Below are 21,243 nucleotides of genomic sequence, written 5' to 3'. Positions count from 1 at the left end.
GCGTTTTCTTTCTTCTTGCATGCAGTATGTAATAAGGAAATACATTAAACACATAATTATAATGTTAGTGACATATGGTGTTCATTGGGCAAGACACTCCAAACAATAAAGATTAATCTTAGACTGACGAAATGGTTATTCTGCATTTTTCGTTATCCTTTGGCCATGAAACAAAATCCAATAAGATATACTACCCCATATACAAATGTGTGGTGTTGGAATGTATAACTCGTAGGGTATGATGCTTCTTAAAATTTCAACACTTCCAGTCTACCTCTAAAAAAATGTAATAAAGAAATAACTGCTTTTTTTTAAAAAAAATATTCAATTAGAACTGAACAATCTACACAAAATTTGCAATAGATTAGTGAAAACGGCATTTTTCTAGAGCTTGTGGTTTCCGAGATATCATTGCCAAAAGAATTGACCGCAAACATATAAACTTTTTGACCACAAACATATACAGTAAATCTAGTATATTAATATATAGATAATATTCATGTATAAGTGGTCAAAGTTATTATGAAAAAAAAATATTATTATTACACATCTATTATTGACTTATTTTGTAATTAAGTAATTATATTTTTTTTAAAAATGTAGATTGAAAAACCAAATATTTTTTTTGAATCTATTCAATGGATTGCTTATTAAAATATTCCAATTCTTAAAAATTGAAAAACAACGTTGAAATGAACACATATTTCTTTCGATTATGGTACTTCATTCAGTTCTGAAATAACCTTACATTCTGGGTAAGATAATAAATGTAAAGAGAAGATGTTACAGCATTCACATTGTTTCTTCATTGGGAAAGTTATGATTGTTCAGTTAAACACAGTTTTTCAACATCTCGCATCAATTGATTTTAATTTTAATCTTGAATTGCGTTCAACATTCAACTTGTCAGGAGCACAGTGGCTCAGTAGTAGAGCGCTTACCTCTAGAGTGTGGGGTCCCTGCTTCGATCCCCGATCAAATAAGTTTGTGGTGCACAACATCATGTTTGTGGGTTTTCTCGGGATAGTCCCATTCTTATTCTACCAATTGTTCCATCATCTTCATTTGCTTAAATCATCTGTCTTCCTTAGTCTAACAGGCATACACATGGGACCAGGGGCGCCCAAAGAAAATTTTCTAGGGAGGGGTCCATCTCCATGGTTGCTATATTACGTCTGGTATTTAATATACGTGGTTTGCTATATTACGTATACATTTCCATGAGCCAGAGGGGGGCCCGGGCCCCACCCTGCCCACCCCTTCGGGCGCCCATGCATGGGACGTTAAACTGAAAGATTTTCATTCAACTTATTCCTGTACTTGTTTTTGGCATACATGATAGAAAAAAATCCACACTCAAAAAGGTAATTAGTAGCAATCACCAATAAAAATTTTACAGCTTTATCAAATAACAGAGGATATTGGGATAATTACTAGACTAGACTGAGTTTTCGACTCAGCAACAATACTTTACATCTTTTGTCTCGAACAAGAGAAAATTGTAAAAGTTTTCTGCCTATAGGGTAGAGCTAAAACGTGGTACACGGAAGTTTGCACTTTCCCATCATCTTTTATTATAAAAGTTTTCCTCTTGAATACAAAATATTACAAACAAGTAAAAGTCCCTCCCATCATTTGGAGGTTTGTTGGTGAAGTTTTAAAGGAGTCCAATGACCATGCGTGTTAGAGAGGAGTGTTGGAATTCTCAATGGCCATGCGTCTTAAGAGAATTCGGTGGATTTGGCGCCTCTCAATGACCGAGCGTCTTAGAGAGATAGAAAGGAGCATAATGACCACGCGTCTTAGAGCGTATGGGAAGAGTAACTCTCAGACGTCTTAAAGAGTTGGTGGTTTGATCAATCGAGCGAGATTGATATCTTCTGTGGTGTGCTCTCCTCTTTTATCCTAAAATATAGGCTACCTTCGTTGATCTCCGTCATTTGTCGACTGTTGGCGATGGCGGACGGTGCCCTCTTTTGTGAATGTCGCCTCTGGAGTGTTTATTTCTAGTACGTGATGTACAAACATATGGTTGCACCTAGCATGGTGTAAAAACACATGGAACCTTACAATACTTTTACGCTACTTTGCAGACGTCGCATGTATCCCAACAGAGGCTCATGTACTGCTAGTTGAGAAACCATGCATATAGAAGTTCATTCAATTTTTATTATATAAGCATTTTAAACGTTGATACAAGGAAAATGATATACAACATATAATATTAAAATATATCATTGTGTTTTAAAGGTATAATAGGAAAAAAAATAAGAAATTGAATTTTAATAAATAAAAAACAAAGAGCGTTTACTTTTTTTAGTTCTTTATTTTTCTCAGTTTTAAATGTCTAACAGTGTATGAGCATGAAATATATTGTATATTGAAACCTGTCTTAGCAATTCACTCTAAGAATGATGACCATGGCATAGAGTGAACTAAACTTTTTTTTAACAGGTGCCGGTTTTCTTCTTTCTTCTTTGCAATTTTTCGTCACTTTGAATAACCATATATATATTATGTATGACCTAGTTAAAATTGAGATGATAATGATGAAGATGATGATGCCAAGAAAAAAATAGTGGCTATGAGTTCCTTTCCTTTCTTTTCACTGATGATAACAAGCAAATGAGGAATGATACAAATGGGCATGAATGTAATCTAAAAACCAACCGTCAAGGCATGTACATGAATATATATATAACTTTACAACTACCCCATTTTCTTGTCATAACTCATACAAGCAAACTTTTTTTCTCTTTTTTGTGTGTGACACTGAAAGAAAAAAATATACCTATATTCTTTAGTGCCACATTTTTAGAACAATCACGTAAAAATGCAAATCTTAAAAGTACATTTTTTTTTAAATTTTTTGTTTGTTTGAAGCCGAATATACATTCAATACTGGCATTCTTGAATTCTTTCTGTTTTCTTCTTACAGCAGATCTTGAAACACCCATACACACTTTCATAGCAATGAAAACGTCCAATTAATTAATTCACACAGACATTTAAGTTAAATGCTTCAACTAGGCAACTTCATATATATTTATATATTATTTCCCTTTATGCATGTTTCAGGTGTTCTAACATGGTGTACAATAAATTATATCACACAAGGTTTTGTACACTGCATCACAGTCTAATTAAAAACTACCAAAGTTTTTGACCTTGTGTTTAGTCCAGTCTTGTCTTACAGATTGTAAAATTCATCGACCTTAACATTTTCGCCAACAGTTACCTTAAATCGATAATAAACTCGACGAACTTTTTTTCCTTCTTTCTTTCAAAATAAATATATATATTATTCTTTTCGGAACATAGTACACGTTCATGATAATGATTTAAAAGAAAAAAATCACCATTTCATTTTGCTTACACACATATATAATAAAAACAATCACAAAATGAATATATTTTGCATAAATGTATATCACAAAAAAGAACTAATGAATTGGTTAATGTAATCATTTTATACAAAATAGTTAAATGTACAATATAACATGATTTTTAATTATGTATATTTTTAAAATTAAATATTATACCAATAAGCAGAAACTTGTGTTATGTCAATTATAAGATTTTTAATAAGGAGAAATGGTATATGTTAAATTATTTGTGAGTGTACCTGATGATGATGACATGGATTTAAAAAAAATGGAATTTAAATTTAAATTTTACATTTAAGAAATTATAAGTTGTAATTTACGGATTGTACGGTAGGTAAGATTTGAAATTTAAAGAGTGTATATATGCAACTGGGTCAGAGAACGCACATGGATCTCTAGCTTATCGTGCTGGTGCACTACTTACTACGCTAGCCATTCCCTGCCTAGATTAGTAACATAAACTAGCAGACATGGATAGAGATACTTTTTTCGTGGAAACTGGAAAGTCCTCAAAACTCTCCCTGCTATTCTTGGCGACATTTGTTAAAGATTTATACCTAAAAATCAACATTGCCTTTGTGGTCCCTTTCTTTTATTTTCCATTTTTTTTTTTTTTTTTTTTTTTTTTAAAGTGCTGAATTTTATTCAGTTTCAGCTGAAAGGATATTTCTTTCGATACGGTCTATACAAGTGTTACGGAAGGACGGCAACATTGAAGAGAATGACAGCGCACGTGCGCCTAAGATCAGACGAGGGTTGTGTAGAGGAAAATGAGTAGTGGTTGGGGCAAGAGATCTCTAAGTTTGTCTGCAACAGTATTTTCATTCGTGTAGATGAAACTCAACGTGAACTAGAATTAAATTAAATTAAAAAAAAAATATAGATTGTTAATTACATTATCACAAGAAAAAAGTAAAATCATTGAATATATACAATGTATTTGATTTTAATTAATATCCGTCATAAAAAAAATAAATAAATAACTTAGTACGGTGTCTTGTTCTTATTCTTATTTGTTTTTACAATTTCCACATTTAATACATGTAAAATTGTATAGTGTTATAGGTTAATGGAAACCATGATAAATGCAAGTGGATGACGATGATGTAAATGGTGGAATTGGCGGCTCGCGCTTCTATGTTGCAGCACTCTGGAATTTCAAGTAAGAATGTATTTTATTTATTTATTTTTGATTTCATAAGGTGATTTCTGTGCTTTAAGGTGTTTGAAACTAAATTCTTATTAGAGCAAACAGAAAACGCTGAAACTTTGCAACATGGAAGCACAAGTCGCTGCTGTTAAATGGAACAAACAAAGTGAGAGAAAAACGGAGAACTCAGACAGAAACTCATGAATGCAGAGTTGTCCACCATAAATTCAAATTGCCTGAAATCAAATTAGGGGTTTTTAGCACCCGAGGTAATCTTGCTCAGATAACCCCATTTCTTCCTTTCCAAGTGAAAATAACGTAATTCTTTCAAACCCACGACCAGGGCCGGATCCACGATTTTCTAAAGGAGGTGCACTAACCACTACCAAAATAACCAATCACACGGAAACTCTTCAAAATGGTATGCGACAATATTCTTTACCCCTGACAACGGTGATATATAGAACGGGGGGAGTGGGGTAGGTAGGGTCGCACGTGATTGCAGGAAAAACTGTTCATCTCTCCTCATGGCTTCTATTTTCTTCCCTACTTGACATGTTATATTGTTTTGTTTGGTGAATCCATTTCCTTCAACCTTCACAAAATCGACAAGCTACTGCTTCTACAAAGCTCTGCTTTCTCTTAAGTCCTAAATGGGAAAAAAATAACGCCAGAAAGTGTTGCTATTTTCACTGCTAGCTTCTCATTTTAGATAGTGTATATTTACAACGAAGGGGGAGGGGGGTTCACGTGCACCAATACACCCCCCTAAATCCGGCCCTGTCCATGACATAACACAAGTTAAAAGAAAGAAAGAAAAAAATGGATAGACTATGAAAATGCCGAAGACAAAAGACTTTTTCATAATTCCTCAGTCACTTTTTTCACAGGTCAATGTTATGTACACAAAGCAGCTACTTTCAACAATTGTTTCTCTAAACACTATACACATGTACAGTGTAAAGTGAATAACGTGTAGGAGTCATCTAGTCACAAAAGGACACACACACACACACGCACACACACACACACTTATCAAAGTAACTTTATTTTATCTATGGAAACAATTTTCTTATTTTTTTTTTCCCTGAATTTATGCTAATGAAAAAAGAAGCTGCTACCTATTTGAGGCAGTTCTTGTAGGAGCAAAAATGCGCAGCACACAACATGAGACCTTTGTAACTGGTTTCACTTTACTTCATTGATTTCATTTTATTTATTTATTTATTTATTTATTTATCTATTTTTGTACACATTTTTTAAAATTTTTATACCTATGTGGGAAGGTTTCCAAATCTCCTTGACTCTTTAATATGTATACATATATATAAAATTAATGCATAAATATATATCTATATATATATATTTACACCATATAGTTCAAGTTAAGGAGAAGGCAATACCCAATATTTACACTCACTCACACACAAAAAAATATACGTTATTATAAGCTTAGATCGCACTTTTTTTAAAATTATTTTGCACGTTCTTTTTTTTTTTTTTAATTTTAAACCATGTTGTGTTCTGCACTTCATTTCACTCGATCTTCTTGCGCATTCTATTATTAATATGATTAATGCAATTTACGTCAAATTGCAATTAGAAATAATCAGCATTCTTTTCTTTACTTGTTTTTTTACAGAAAGAAAAACATACCAAACATAACTTCATTATCTTAAAAAAAAAATATTATGTACACAGCACAGTTAATTTTCTTGTATTGCTTTAAATTTGTCGTTAAATTCTATTTTATGTAATGTACGGTAATTACTAAAAACTAGATTACTTTTTCTTACCAACAAAAAAAAAATCTATGGAAGTTGAGTAATTATTTTTTTTTTTTAATCACATACAGAAATGGCGACACTTCACAATGGATTCAGGTTTCTTTATATTTAATATTCTTGTTCAGCACAAATACAATTCCCTTCTAATATATATATATACAGCCTAAAAAATAATTTCTCAATAAATATTACTTTGGCATGATAAATAGATATATTGAATTGTAAGATAATATTATGAAGTACAACATAAAATAAAAAGTGAGCATTATAAATAATAAATATTTACCTTTTCCTAATAAATGATACTTTCACACTTAGCTAGTTCTTAAAAAAATATTATTAATGGAAGTTTCAGGACAAATATTAACTACTTCTTTAAAAACATAAGATGAAGTAACAAGCTTATTGTTTGACTTTGAGTATCAACAATATTTAATCCAACCCGCCTGCGGAACCATATTCATAAATACTTTATTTTTCTCCGAAATAAGATGTTAAAAGGGACATCAAGTATCTTAGTTTCATGTAACTTAATATTTTTTCTTTCTTTCTTTCTTTCGTTTACTTTACCGTAGTACCCTTTCCTCTCTCGACATGTAAAAGAGATTTTTTAAATAATGATTTAGAAAAAATAATGATTCAGATTTTTTTTTTCAAACCAACTTTTCCACAAGAAACTAAAAAAAAAATAAATAAATAAAAATAAAACGAATTTGAGACACAATCTGATGTTTTCTCTTTTTTTTAAAAAATGCATCATTATTTGTACAATTTGGGGAATAATTGTAATAACATCAACACAAACCCGCCTTTCACCTATGACTTCAAAAAATTAGGTTCGTTGAAGCTTTTTATTTTTTTCACTATCTTCACTGAGTCCTATACGGAAGTCTCTGCCCCGTTCATGCTATTAGCCTTCTTTGCATCCTCCAGGTCATTGCTTCGAGGGTGATCAATCTGCAAAGCAACAGTTTTGACAAAAATTATAAATGAAATATACATTTTTTTTTGCGTGTGTTTCTACAAGGAATGTTCACGTATCTGATATATTTTTTTATCATGAATTACAGGATTTCTCTTTTCCTAAATAAAAGTACTGCTTAATTCTATGAAGTATGATCATATTTGAATGAAATCTTTATAGCTAATGGTGAAATACTTCTTTTTGATTCAGCATTTGTAGCTTGTCTACGCTATTAACCACCTAATTTGCACGCATCAATATTATGTATCGTCTATAACCAAAGATTTCGGTAAAAGTTTACCCCTGATAAACTTCGTACAGAAAGAAACCGAGAAAATATGAACCACAGAAGAGATATGAAGAAACTGCTAATCGAGCTTGTTGAAGATAATAAAAGACAACGATATTTAACTTGATTTTGTAAAGTAGGCTACCATGTCTACAAAAACGATTTTCAAATATTAGTTCTTCCTTTAAATGGTGTTTCATTAGACTTGTTATTTATTTACTGTATATTGAACAGGCGTAAGAGGACAAACATTGAGACAGTATATATACCGGTATATATGTACGTATATATATGCACCAATTTTTGTCCTCAACAATTATTTAATATTACGGAATGTTCCGAGCTTATCGCTGGAGGTTTTGTTCAACCGATCATCAACAACAACAAACTCGCAATAACTAACACATGATAGTATACAGAATATTATATTTACCTAGATTATTCACAGATGGCAGTAGTGACAAATAACAAACGAAAGTATATGTTAACCTAATAACTGAACTTTTTTATTTTTTTAAATATAGTATCATATTCTACCCAAATTTGGAATAATAATGTGTAATATCCTTCTATTAAATTGCAATCAGCCACATTTTCAAAGTTGTTCTTTATAACTCTAAAGGCCATTTAATTACGTACTGACGCAATTAGTAGAATTAGTTACGTACTTTTAAATGATCGGAACAAAGTCCTTAGAGATGAGCTATCATCCAGTGTAGTCTGGTCTGGATTCATCTTTCATAATGGATACAACCTAAGCAACTAAATGGCTTGTTACCCTTTTGAATTTATGTTTTCGTTTCAATTCTACTAATGAATAGCTACACACCCACTTAAATGTTTAGTTAGTGTTGAAACCGGTCTTTGTTCTAAGTGTGTAATGTGTCCACATGTTCCTTTATACTTAAATTATAATCTCATTCGACCATAACCAATCCATTTTCTCCACATGAATATGTCACTACATACACTATATACAGAAGAGTTTTCAAGCTCTTTACGAAATATTCTTTGTGAAATAAAACTGATTTTTGTATGTTTAAAGGGGAAGATGAAGCTAATTTTATGATGAAATATCAGAAAGCACTTTTTAGTTTGGGTGATAAGCTCTTTACATATGACACTGCAAACCCATCTTTCATCTCTATTCTCATAGCCCTGGTATTCAATGCTGATTTTATTTTCCTTTGTACATTTTCTTCTTTGTGCGTTGTGAATTTGAGTCAGGTATTGAATTCTAGAAGTATTTTTCTGTCTTTATATTTGATCCCCCTTATATCCGTTTTTTTTTTTTTTTTTTTTAATTTTCTGGTGATGTGTAACGTTTCTGTTTTAAGAGTTCCTCATTTAAACACGGCTCAAATAAGTCTGTAGATTCTTTTATAAAAATTTGTCCATAGGTTCATGTTTTGTGAGTGTGGGCACTAGGAAGCAGCAAAAATGTAACTGTCACATGAATTTGTTTTTTGATATTCAGATATTATCGAAACCAAGAATTAATCTTTTTAAATATAAATGTTCAAGAAACGCATTTTCGAATTTTATTCATGAAGTTTCTCTTAGGGTGAATATTATTTAGTTCTGAAGAGTTCATTTAGTTTCTGAGTCTTTGTAGAGGATGATAGTATTATCATCGTAGCGTGCACATATTATGGTGCTTAGACATGAATTTGTTAGAATTTTGTTTTCGAAGTGGTCGATGGTGAGATTTGCTAAAAATTGTGAGAGAGGATTTTCCATTACTAATCCAGAGACCTGTTTATTTATTTATTTAAATTGGAAACAAGTTGTCTAAAGAAGCTGAATTATTGATGTAGTTATGTGAACAGGTGTTACTTTCTAGTTGAGTCTTTCTGATACTAAAGAAGAAGGAATACTGTCATACATCTCTCCGATATCTAAAGAAGCAATTTTATATTTTAAGGATTTTTTTTTAATATTATCCAAACTTTAAACGAATTCTTAACTGAACATATTCTAAAAACACACTAATGATAGATTCGAAAATATTTTTGGTGTAAAAATATCGTTACGGAACTTGGAGAGTGAAAATGACAAAGCCTATTGTTTCTTGAAACTATATCTTATTCTTATTCTTTGTTGGAACATTCTCTTGCAACCTAATTAAACATGAGCTAATTGGGTAATTTAAAGAAGATAACAGAGGCAATAACCTATACAGAAATCACAAACAAATAAACCTATTTACAATTCAAAACTGTCTTAGAGCGTCAAAGAAACTAGAAATACATTGTAAGATATCAGTATTATGTAATCACTCGTATACAGGGTGTTTCAAAACAACACCGACAACGTTTGGGAGGTGATTCCTGACATCAAGATAAGACAAAAAGTATAGACCAACCTGGGTGCAGAAATTCGTCATTTCGGAGTTATAGGTTGCCGAAAACATGAAAAAAAAAAAAAAAAAAAAAATGAAATTTAAAGGTCCATAAATCCAATACTATAGGATCTACCGTAGTCGGGTCAAGACTTTACATAGGAACTAGTATGTGCTCTATCCTAATATCCGTGTTTCAGAATTCCTACGGTACTTCCTGCAAAAAATTTTATAGAGGTAGTTGGTGAATACTTCAAATTATATACCCTTGTGCAAACTTCCTCTGTAAAAAATTGTTGCGTCAATACCGCAGAATTCTGAAGCACGTATTTTTGGATAGCGCACATTTTAGTTCCTACGTGAAGTCTTGACCCAACTACGGTAGATCCCATAGTATTGGAGTTATGGACCTTTAAAATTTATTTTTTCATGTTTTCGGCAGCCTATAACTCCGAAATGACGGATTTCTGCACCGAGGTTGGTCTATACTTTTTTGTCTTATCTTGGTGTCAGGAAGCACCTCCCAAACGTTGCCAGTGTTGTTTTGAAACACCCTGTATAACTGATATTTTATTTACTCCTAATAATTATGCATTAATACATGCATGCAATCAATATCCTCAACATTATGTTGAAATGATATAGGTTAGGTCTTTTAGCAATCCTAACCATAAGAAAATTAAGAAGACAAAGACACCTATTTTAATCCAAGGTTTTAAAGTGTATATATAAGGTTTGCAAAATTTATTTCAGGTTCATAGCAATAATGTCAATGTCATTGATTGAAACTTTCAAACCATGAATCATTTTATTATGATATTATTCACTACATGATATTAAGTAAATACAGTATGTTCCTAAAATGTATTAGTTTTCAGAAATATCAGATACGTGATCCAATCCTTAATTTTTAAATCTAAAACTAAACAAAATACTGCCCCAAAAGCTGTTTGCATTTCTTAGTACTCATATTAAGTACAATCTTGTTCTTTGAAAAATGGCCACCCTTTTTGTTCATCAAAAGAGAAAAACTTTTACTCATGTAAAATGTTTCGACATGTAAGCTTGCAGCAATTATATTAAGGCTGCGTCTAAGCCAGTACATTTTAGTCTTTCTCTTTCTAATTCGATCCTATATATGACTAAGAGTGTACAGCTGCCGAAAGGCAGGTAGGTGGTAAAATTTGTTTTTCTTAACAAGAGTGTACATAAATATAGTAGAAATTATATCACACAAAATCCTAAATCTGCACACAGACAGCGCAAACACAGTAATAAAATACATGCACATTCATATTAGTTTTATATTTAAATTATATATTTTCTACAGATGATATACATCTACAAAAATCAAACTTAAAACAATTGTAGCACGTAGCACGCACCAGTCTCCAAAGGTACTATGAGTACTAGTTAAAAAAAATACATATCTATATAAATAGGTAGACACATCAAGCTGCAATATTATCTTATCAAAAATATTTAATCTGTGCATTCTCAAAATAACAGAATAAAATAATAAAAAAATATTTTACGTGAAGTTGTCAGAATATAAAAATAAAGATATTTTGATTTCAGCAGTATTTCATCATAAATATATAATATGTGAAGTATCGTAAAACGAAGTTCTCCACATATCTGTTTATTTGAAATAATATACTTTAGATTGTAAATGTATAATTAGAAAAATCCGTAAATGTGTATTCAGAATAAGTAGATATACGAGGACATGCAATGATATATATATATATATATATATATATAACGACAAAGAATACTGATATTGAAATGCCAAGAGGTAATAACAATCGTTTCGATAGTTGCATCTTCCATAAGGGAACAGAAAGTTGTCGGGTATAAAATGTATATTCAACTAAGCGAAGATAAAAGGATGAAAAACAAATAATATATATATATATAAAGATTTATTCACACAATACTTTTCTTTTTTCTCTTTGTGTGATTGCTAAAATATCTTTAAAATACTTTGCAAAGAAAGTAAATTATCTGCTCGATTAGGTTACTAATGAAAACTTAAATAATTAAAGAAAAAGGCATTTATGAGCAATGAAGGAAACGAAATTCTACTATATCATTACTGATTTAAAAGAAAAAAAAATCAAAGATGAAACAAACATATATCAATTGATAGATCTTATATATGAGTGAAGTATAAATCTCCATGTGTAGTCTTTGAGAAAAGAAAACAAAATGTTTGTAAACCTTTTTTTTTTTTTAATGGTGCTGTACGATAACTACCCCATCTATTGAGTTCAACTTGATACTGAAGTATACCCTTATCAAGCTTAGGGGTAAAAGTGAGGGGAAATGTGGATGGACGCCGTCCCTTCACGTCCAGAAAATGTGTACGGCGTCCCCCCAGTTCCTAAAAAAGTACAATGGGCAAAGATAGGCAGGGGGACGGCGTGACGTCATGCCGCTACTACCGTTCCCCTACCTTTTCAGATCCACTTTTACCCCTGAATATAGACCACAATTATGATTAACTTTTAAAGTTTAATTTTCGTTTAAACTATAATATTGTCCAAAAATGACATATATATGTCGATATATAGATCACATTGAGCTGAACGAAATGACATCCTTGAGTGTAAATTCTCATGTGTAGTTTTCGAGAAAAATTGACAAATATGATTTTTTTGTGGTGCTAAATATAATATAAAAAATAGTTAATTTGCTTCCAACAATGGAAACCGTATATAAAACAATCCTAAGACCAATAGTGGCATATACTAGTGAGGCATGGACTAACCAAAGGAAACAAAACATTATTACTGCGATGGGAGAGAAAATTTTTGAGAAAAATATACGGACCAAAAATAATAGAGGAATCGTGGAGGATAAGGACAAATTAAGAACTGTACGAAATATATAAAGGTTTAGATATAGTAGAACACATTAAACAACGAAGAATTAAGTTGGTAGGCCATATTCAACGTATAGACGAGAACTGACTACCGGAAAGGATGCTATATGGAAGACCAGGGGGAATAAGATTGACTGGAAGATTTAGGCTGAGATGGTTACAAGACGTAGAACAAGACTTGAAAGAAATGGAAATACGACGTTGGAGAACCAAGGCCATGGAGAAAGAAGAATAGAGACGTGTAGTTCAGTCGGCCTGAGCCCTATATGGACTGTGGCGTAGAGGAGTAAGTAAGTAAGTTAGTTTCCAACAATATGTAATTGATAGTTTTTACTCTCCTAAAACATTTTTTTAATTATATTTATGTACTATGATGTAAAAGAAATACCCTGTTAAGCACGTTAACACATATACTGCTAGCAGTGACACATTTAGTCCAAGTAATAACGTAATACTCCTAATAGCGACTCACATAATTTTAACAGTAATTCAGATACTACTTTAAGTTCTTGATAAAGAATATTTTAAATTTACGAGTGAACAGTAACAGTGAAATATCAGAAGAAGTTTTACACGATAAAATTGTTAAAATGTTAAAGGAAGAATGAAAACAACGTATTCTCAAATTATTCACTGCATTTTCCAAACAGAACGGTTATAAATATTGGTACAGATGTGGTTTGAACGAACAATTAAAAACAAAAAGTGGGTGGCGTAGTGGTGAGTGCACTGGCACAGTAAAGCAGAGACTTGGGTTCGATTCTGTGCTCAGTCGCATTTTCTCTCTGAATTTCAATACGATATTTCAGAAGTGATTGCTGTACAAGGAATTTTTCATAATGACTTATCTTTGTTTGGGATTTCTCTACTGCTATGGGCGACTCCTTCCGAAGTTTACTGTAATTCTAAATTGCGTACTGTTGTTTACTTCAAGTATGACCTTCTATAAAATGAATTTCGACAACTCTTTACACACTTTTTGGCTCATTTTCGTCAGTACAATCACCCTTCATTCAAAACACCTTATACATAAACATATTTTTAACGAACTAACTAACGTTTATCACAATAAATATGAATATATAAATAAATGCAGTTTTGTACTTATTTCATTTCATTTGAACTTATTTATTTAAATTGCAACTGACTTCCCTGTCTAGTTTTTTTCTAGTATAATTACAGAAGTGACAGGGACTAGAATACTTAACTAAAGGTAAAGGTAATAAATTAGCTATTCATTTACTCTCTCCTATTTACTCTCATAATCTCTAAATTTTACTGAGACTACAGCCTGTTTTATATCTGAAGAGTGATATATACTCTTATATCTCCGTGCGCTTAAAGGGTATGAGGCCACTTACTTCACACAGTGAACTCAACTTGAATGATTACTTTGAATTCAACTCAAGTCTTTCACCTTGCTTATTTTTTTTTTCTATTTCACTTATGACTGCTCAATCTGAACCGTCTGAGGTTTTCATATTCACGCGCCGGTTTTACGTCGCTTGTGTTTCATTAATGTAATATAAAATATGTTTTGGTGCAGTTGTACTTATTGTTATTCGAAAATCAAGTTAAATATACAATGAAATGTTGGTGGAACGATTTGACATATCGAACTGTTGTAAACGGTATACGATCTTTTACATTTATCGAAATCTATATACGTGATTCAATATGAAACTTATGCAGTTTCTCGAGATAAAATCTTTTTGAAAAAGTCATTTTGGACGTGCATTGCCCCGTCCGTCTCACTTAGGTTATTACGATTGTAGAAGCGTACTCTTCCTGCTTTTTTTTTTTTTTTTGGGTTAACTAGCGTTCTTAGTTTATAACACCGAAAAATAAATGTTGTATTGAAAATAAGTGTCGTATTCAATATTTAGTTTTGAAATTTGGACGACCCTGACGGTGCCATTTGAAGATTATAACTTTATATTGAGTTGCTAACATTGTTAATCTGGTAGTACTGCAGAATATATCAAACAATGTCCAGATATTTATCTCGTACAAAATTTCAGCATTTTCTGTCTATTAGTTTAAAATTACAAGGGCGCTTCAAGATATACTCTGTGGTCTAAAAATTATTGAGCCTTTTGTGTCCAAGATAGGATTAGTATTCCAAATCTCAGGGTATGTGAGTAGCAGCAGGTCAAGTTTAACATCATTTGGCGTTTGATAGTAGAAGCTAGTATCTATAGAAAGTGTTGAAATTCTTATGATAAGACGTAAATATTGCGCTACATTTTCAATTTTATTTCGATAAAATGGAAATGCTTCGCAGGCTCGTGATAACGTTTGTGCTGTTTATGGACAAAATACGTTATCAAAACAACGGTCAAAAATGGTTCCGTCATTTTTGTTCTTGAAAATTTCGTTGTTCAAGACGCTCTGTGTAGTGGGTGACTAAGAACAGAACAAATGGAGGGATATTCTGTCAAAGTCAAGCAAGACCGGCAGTCATGACAGCGTCAATGACATCCATAATCAGTGTTAAACCATTTGAAGAAAGCTAGCTATAAAAAGAACCTCGATGTTTGGGTGCAACAAAATCTAACTCAAAAATTTTCACTCGATCGAATTTCTATCTACGAATCTCTATTGAATCGTAATGAATTCGAATCATTTCTAAAGCGATTGATCAGGAGGACGAGGGATGAAAACTGGACAACCTACGGCAACAATGTACGAAAAAGATGGTGGTCGAAGCGAAGAGAAGCTCCACAGTGTGTGGCAAAGCCCATAGTGGCGCCCAGGAAGGTTATGCTGTGTATTTTGTGGAATTGGAAGGGCATCGTGCATCACAAGCTGCTGTCGCAGAACGACAGACTCGGACCTGTATTATCCACAATTATCACCGGAACTGGTCAACAGAAAGGGGGCTGTATACCACGCTGACAACGTCAGACTGCATACATCTTTAACGACCTGTCAGAAATTGAGAGAGCTTGGATGACATAGAAGTTTTACATTTCCGAAATCTTTTATTAAACTTATCGCAGAATAATTCCATACAGGCCCATTATATAAAATGGTAGAAACTGGTTTCAGCTATCAGTAAATGATTTTTTTTTTTTTTTTTTTTTTTGTTCATATCTATTAACTCAAAACTGCCAACAAAAATGTTAACAGAACAATACTTTTCGCTGGTAAGTTAAATATAAAGCTTTACAACTGTGCCAATCAACTGTATATAAACCTTTACAAGAAGTATTGTATTGTCTAAGTTTGGTACACCAAATTAAAAAGGTAAGATAATTTAGTACTATTTAACATGGATTCTAAGATAGAGATTTTATCCTAGAGTACGATAAAACTTTTAAACTGCTGAATAGTTAGGGGCAGAGGGAATCTGTAATTTAACGTCTCACAATTATACTTTTTACGCTAAAGGAGACAGATTTTCTTGCCCCCCTAATGAACAGTTGGAGTTTAGGAATTACTTTTACTCTTAAAAAAATATTACCAAATCTTACACTTTCAAACAAACCTAACTAACTTAGAATATATATAGTATAGAAACTAAACATATTTGCGATTGTAATATGCTCCCAATATTGACACACTGTTGAATATATACAGATACTAACTTTTTTTTTTTTTTTTTTTTTTTTTACAACCGGTTTCAATGTTGCTATAATTATGTAATGATATAAAAAATTCGCAGTTTAAAACTTATAACTAGCACAGCGAATATACGTAGAACTTTTCCAAAATACATTTTTTATTTCTTGTCCTATAAACAAACAGACTGATGGGGACAGGGCATGTTGCCAAATTGCTTATTAGAACAACGAAATTTACTTGTCTTAAATTTTTGAATAATTCCAAAATCTTATCAAAATGCTATCATTCTTATTGAAATTACTTCATTATAAACAAAATCAATAGTTAACGCCACTCATTCATTTGCAGGACAGATACTACTAACTTTTTTTTCCTTAAGCTAAGGCCAAACGTGCTAATTGTCGGGATAGTTTACATATCACTGTGTTAATTAATAACACTAATATAAATATCTTATCGATGAGAGCACATGCTTTTTTAATTTCTTTTATTTTTGTTTGATACATTTGAAGCAGAGAAACGAAAAGTTTTGTTACACATTGCTAGAAATGAAAATGATGCCAACTGTTCGAAAGAAAAATATCACACAATCACTTTTCGATCTGAGGACATGCATGACAAACTTTTGACTCAAATTCTGCTACTCAATGCTATGTCCAACAATAAAAGGGATACATGCAAATCGAACAAGAATACAAGGAGACAAACGGAGATGGCGATTGGCAAGGGCGCCGATCCTGGAGGAGGGAGGGGGGCCCGGACCCCCCCCCCACAAAGCTCATCTGGGCCCCAATGTATTTTTAAAAATTTGTATTTATATATGTATTGTGATATATAGTTTTCTATGAATATACAAATCCACATCTGATTGGGTCCCCCCAAAGTTACAGAGAAATCGGCGCCCTTGGCGATTGGTCTAGAACATAAAAAAAACAAATAAAAATGTAGGTAATAAATAGATGTATATAATATGACGAAATGTACGCCCACCTACCGTACCTTCCATAACTAATCTGAAACCACACACACAAATATACTCTTCTAGACTAAGTAGAGGAAGTGAAAGTACCTATTCCCACCTTGATTGTAATTCCTTCATCTTCATCTTCCTCAGCCATTGTTGACAGTCTCTTCTTCTCATCGTCACTTATTGCGTCTTTTTTGCTACCTCGTTTTCTAGATTTAGACCTGCAATGAAATACTAATATTTGTTTCATCTGCTAAAGACAATGCAAGTTTATTTATTTATTTTCTTCTTCTCAAAACAAGTTGGAGAAAATGCACACATCTTCGGCCGTGAAGCACTTATAGAAATGTACAAATATTTTAAATATTATAAATTTAACACATTATTTTAAGATCAATAAGTCTTGTTCGTTATACTTGAAACTACACATTTGATAGAATTGATAAACTAAGAAACGTCATTTTTCTTTCAGCAGAAAGTTGGGAATGATCGTGATATTAGTAGTATTACAATATTGCAGATAGTTCGAACTGTTTCTATTTTTTTTTTTTAAGAAAAAAAGAAGTTACACTAAAATCATATCATAAAATAAAAATATATTTGTATTTATAAAACAATGTCTTATATTGAGAATTGTTGGAAGAATATTTTAGATAGGTTTTTAAAGCAGATTTCAGATGATAAGCGGCATGGCCTTGAGTTGGCTTCACGCGGCGTCCAATTGGCTTTGAGCGGTGTTGACAATTCGCGACAAGCAGTCCGCACGCTGACTTCTCGCGCTACTGCGAATCTTGACAATACCAGAGGCGCTTATTAGAAATATTGTATTAGCACATCAACTGTTCACTTTACGAAGTAGAGAAAAGAATTACGAACACATACGTGAAAACTACATCTTTTTGTCAACTGGTTCTTATGATACACGCTTTTAAAGGTTTCCATATAAAACAATTAGTAAAACGAGTGATGAGTCCCGCGTCTAATTTCCAGTGGATTTTTCTTCAATTCAGAAATAGAACTCAACTTTTATTACAGAATAATCATGGGTGTAACCAGCAGGTTGTTCTAGGGGAACATTACTTTCAGGGGAGGAAAGCTTTTCACACATTAAGAACAGAACAAATGACCTCTTTCAGAATATAAAAGCATTTTAACTCACCATGTATACTACATACATATTATGTTTTCTCGATGCTACCTTAACAAAAGACGGATCCTGACAGTACTGAAATTGAAAACTGGATTGTAAGAGATAAATCAATAAGCTATTCATAATAAAACAAATGCTGTTTCTAGCAGTCTGTTTATCCGACTTTGTGTTTATGTAGGTTAAAATACTAAAGGGAAAAAAAACTCGAAAAAATATCAACTCAGATATTATTATGCAATAATATAGTAGTGAGATCACACGGTGAGCGTCCAGTTAGGAAAATGAGAATATAAAGCATATAATTAATTAGTTGTTTTAATTAGGCAAGGGCGCCGATCCTGGGGGGACTGAGGGAGCCAGGGCCCCTCATTTTATTTGTAAATGTGAAATATTAGGCATAATTTGAATGCAATTTGTCTTAAAATCATCATATATGCTTTCTGCATCTGAATGCACTCCCCCCCAATTTACAGAGAAATCAGCGTTCTTGTAATTAGGTACAGAAACTGTATTGATGATGTTTTCTTTTTTCTTTTTTTTAAATCGTATTTTATTATAAACGTTCCTAATTTGCATTAACTATTAAATAAGTTTGCTAAACATATACCAGATGAATCTCATTTCGGGGCTGGAAATAGTTTGGAAAGTCAAGGCTCTCTTTTCCCCCGTTTCTACACCCTTGAGAATAGTAAGCGATCGAATTAAATAATAAGCCTCTGCAATTTGATTCATATATATGTATTTTTTACATATATATTCGATTCCCGGCGGGAGCTCATGTGGAAGAACAGAAGGTATGGGACATTCGTAATATTGTTTTGAAATTGCCTTCATACAAGATTCTTCCTTATTCGACAGAAGAAACGCAGTATGATTTTTTTCTTCGTTTCAATACCTTACGTATGTGTGGCCAATTACGTACTCCTTCTTTATTCCTCTAGCAGGGATGCAAAAGCACCAGGCGTCTGAGTGGTGTCATAAATTATTGTAACCCAAAACAAACTCGACCATATCGTGTTGCTTACGAATCAGATGGATTGTTGTTGTGAGACCTACATCAAGTATAAGAGTATGTTATTATAGGAACAGACATGGAAGCAAAGGAGCTGATTGTGTGTGTAGGAATGCAGCTTCTCTTCTAGCATAAACAAAATTCATCAGTGTCTGGGTTGCTTTCTTTCGTGGTAGTTCATTTGTTCTCCAAAATTATAGTTGACAATGTCTTTAAGGAAACCCAGTACAAGTGCGGAATTTTCTTTTTTTTAAAAAAAAAAGTGCTACGAAGTGAAGCTCGAAGAATTATTTTTTGTTTACAATTTTTCGAACTCATAATAAAAAAATTTACAAGAGTCAGATTCAGACAATGGCGAAATATTAATTGACATAGACGATAGTGAAAGTAGTGTTGAAGACGAACGTTTAGCAGTTCCACTGGAATAAGTTAATAGGTAGGTTATTCAGTTGCTATATATACTTCTAGGATACACAGCCAAAATCTTTGAGTTTGCTGAAATAGTATATTTACATTGTGAATAATGTTGCCAATGTATGTGTAATAACCTCAACTAGAGGAAGAGCGAGAAGGGAAAGGAGTCCGAAATCCGGCAACACCGCGCGGAATATCGCACAGCATTGGCTACTGCCCGTGATGCTTTACATCTGAAAAACACAATAACTACTTTTTTACTACTGCCTTTAGTTGTTGTTCTTGTAAATTATATTCACACCATATTACCATGGGCGGCGATTAGGGGGGGCAAAGGGGGGCAGTTGCCCCCCCACTTTTTTGAAACGATCCTTTAATGTATATAATTTCATTTGGAAATATGAAGTTTTTGTATGTATTAATGGTTCATAGAATAAAAAGAATTAGTCCCAGAAGCGACAGTCCTATTAGCGACAGGAACTGTTATCTGTCCTATGAGTGACCGATTCATTTACATTGAGATGATGGAAGATGATACGATTCCATCTCGTAAAATATGTTTGTCTCTGGCGTTATTAGCGCCCGAACAACCTTGGTATGAAATATGTACGTGCCAGTGATACCGTACTTCAAATATATTTTTCCTCTACTGTGAGTGCAAATAAAACTTATTTTAATTTTGAGTTAGATTTGACATAAAACATATCAAATAACTTAACGAGACAACAGGGATATTTCCATGAAAAGTATATTCCTAAAGGTAAACAAACTCTTTAAACTACCTTCCTCCCTATTGTAAGCTACTAAAACGTAAACTAATTGCTTAATTTGCCTTCCTCCCTTGTTTTGACTTATCCATAAAAGCTTGTTGTGAAGCAATCTGAAATAATCCCTTATAACTTGACGAAATGTAAAGTCCTGCGAGAGATTTGTAACTTGTGTAATAATTTCTTCGAATACACCGTGTTTTTAGATTTCTTTGATATTCTCAAATGGTGAACACCTTTTTTCCATGGGCACCCGATGGGAAGGCAGGGTTCGTCCCCCTGGCTCACAAAAATGTATACGTAATATAGCAAATCACGTATATTAAATACCAGATATACCAGACGTGATACAGCAACCATGGATATGCCCCTCCCTAGAAAATTTTCTTCGGGCGCCGATACCTCTTTCTGATTTCTTTCTTATGCCATAAACATATTCAATCTAAACTTCTGCTCCGTATTATTTTAACCTGAAATTTTTAATTATATTAGAATCATAGACAAAGGTGGAGCTACTCTAAATATTTAGTTAGTTTTCCCCTTGATAGAGTCAATGTATTCA

At 32.5% G+C, this 21,243-nt stretch overlaps 1 protein-coding gene across 14 annotated transcripts in view; it reads right to left on the bottom strand.

Annotated features, from left to right (window-relative positions):
* Nucleotides 1-3,652: 3,652 nt before the first annotated feature.
* Ndae1 (Na[+]-driven anion exchanger 1) overlaps nt 3,653-21,243 on the bottom strand; it is a 518,135-nt gene continuing 500,544 nt past the window's right edge. For 13 of the 14 annotated variants that reach the window (XM_081758609.1, XM_081758590.1, XM_081758579.1 and 10 more), the window contains 2 exons: nt 17,451-17,559; nt 3,653-7,280 (listed from right to left, as the gene is read on the bottom strand). In XM_081758609.1, the coding sequence (XP_081614735.1) occupies nt 7,203-7,280; nt 17,451-17,559 (187 nt within the window). In that variant the 3' untranslated portion in view covers nt 3,653-7,202. Of the gene's footprint in view, nt 7,281-17,440; nt 17,560-21,243 lie in introns of all 14 variants that reach the window. The other variant, XM_081758599.1, reaches the window with a different exon arrangement.

The sequence above is a fragment of the Thermobia domestica genome, chromosome 1, assembly GCF_964235325.1.
Source record: "Thermobia domestica chromosome 1, izTheDome1.hap1.1, whole genome shotgun sequence".
Classification (NCBI taxonomy): domain Eukaryota; kingdom Metazoa; phylum Arthropoda; class Insecta; order Zygentoma; family Lepismatidae; genus Thermobia; species Thermobia domestica.
Note: the sequence above shows the minus strand (reverse complement) of the source record. Positions and strands in the feature narration are given on the sequence as shown.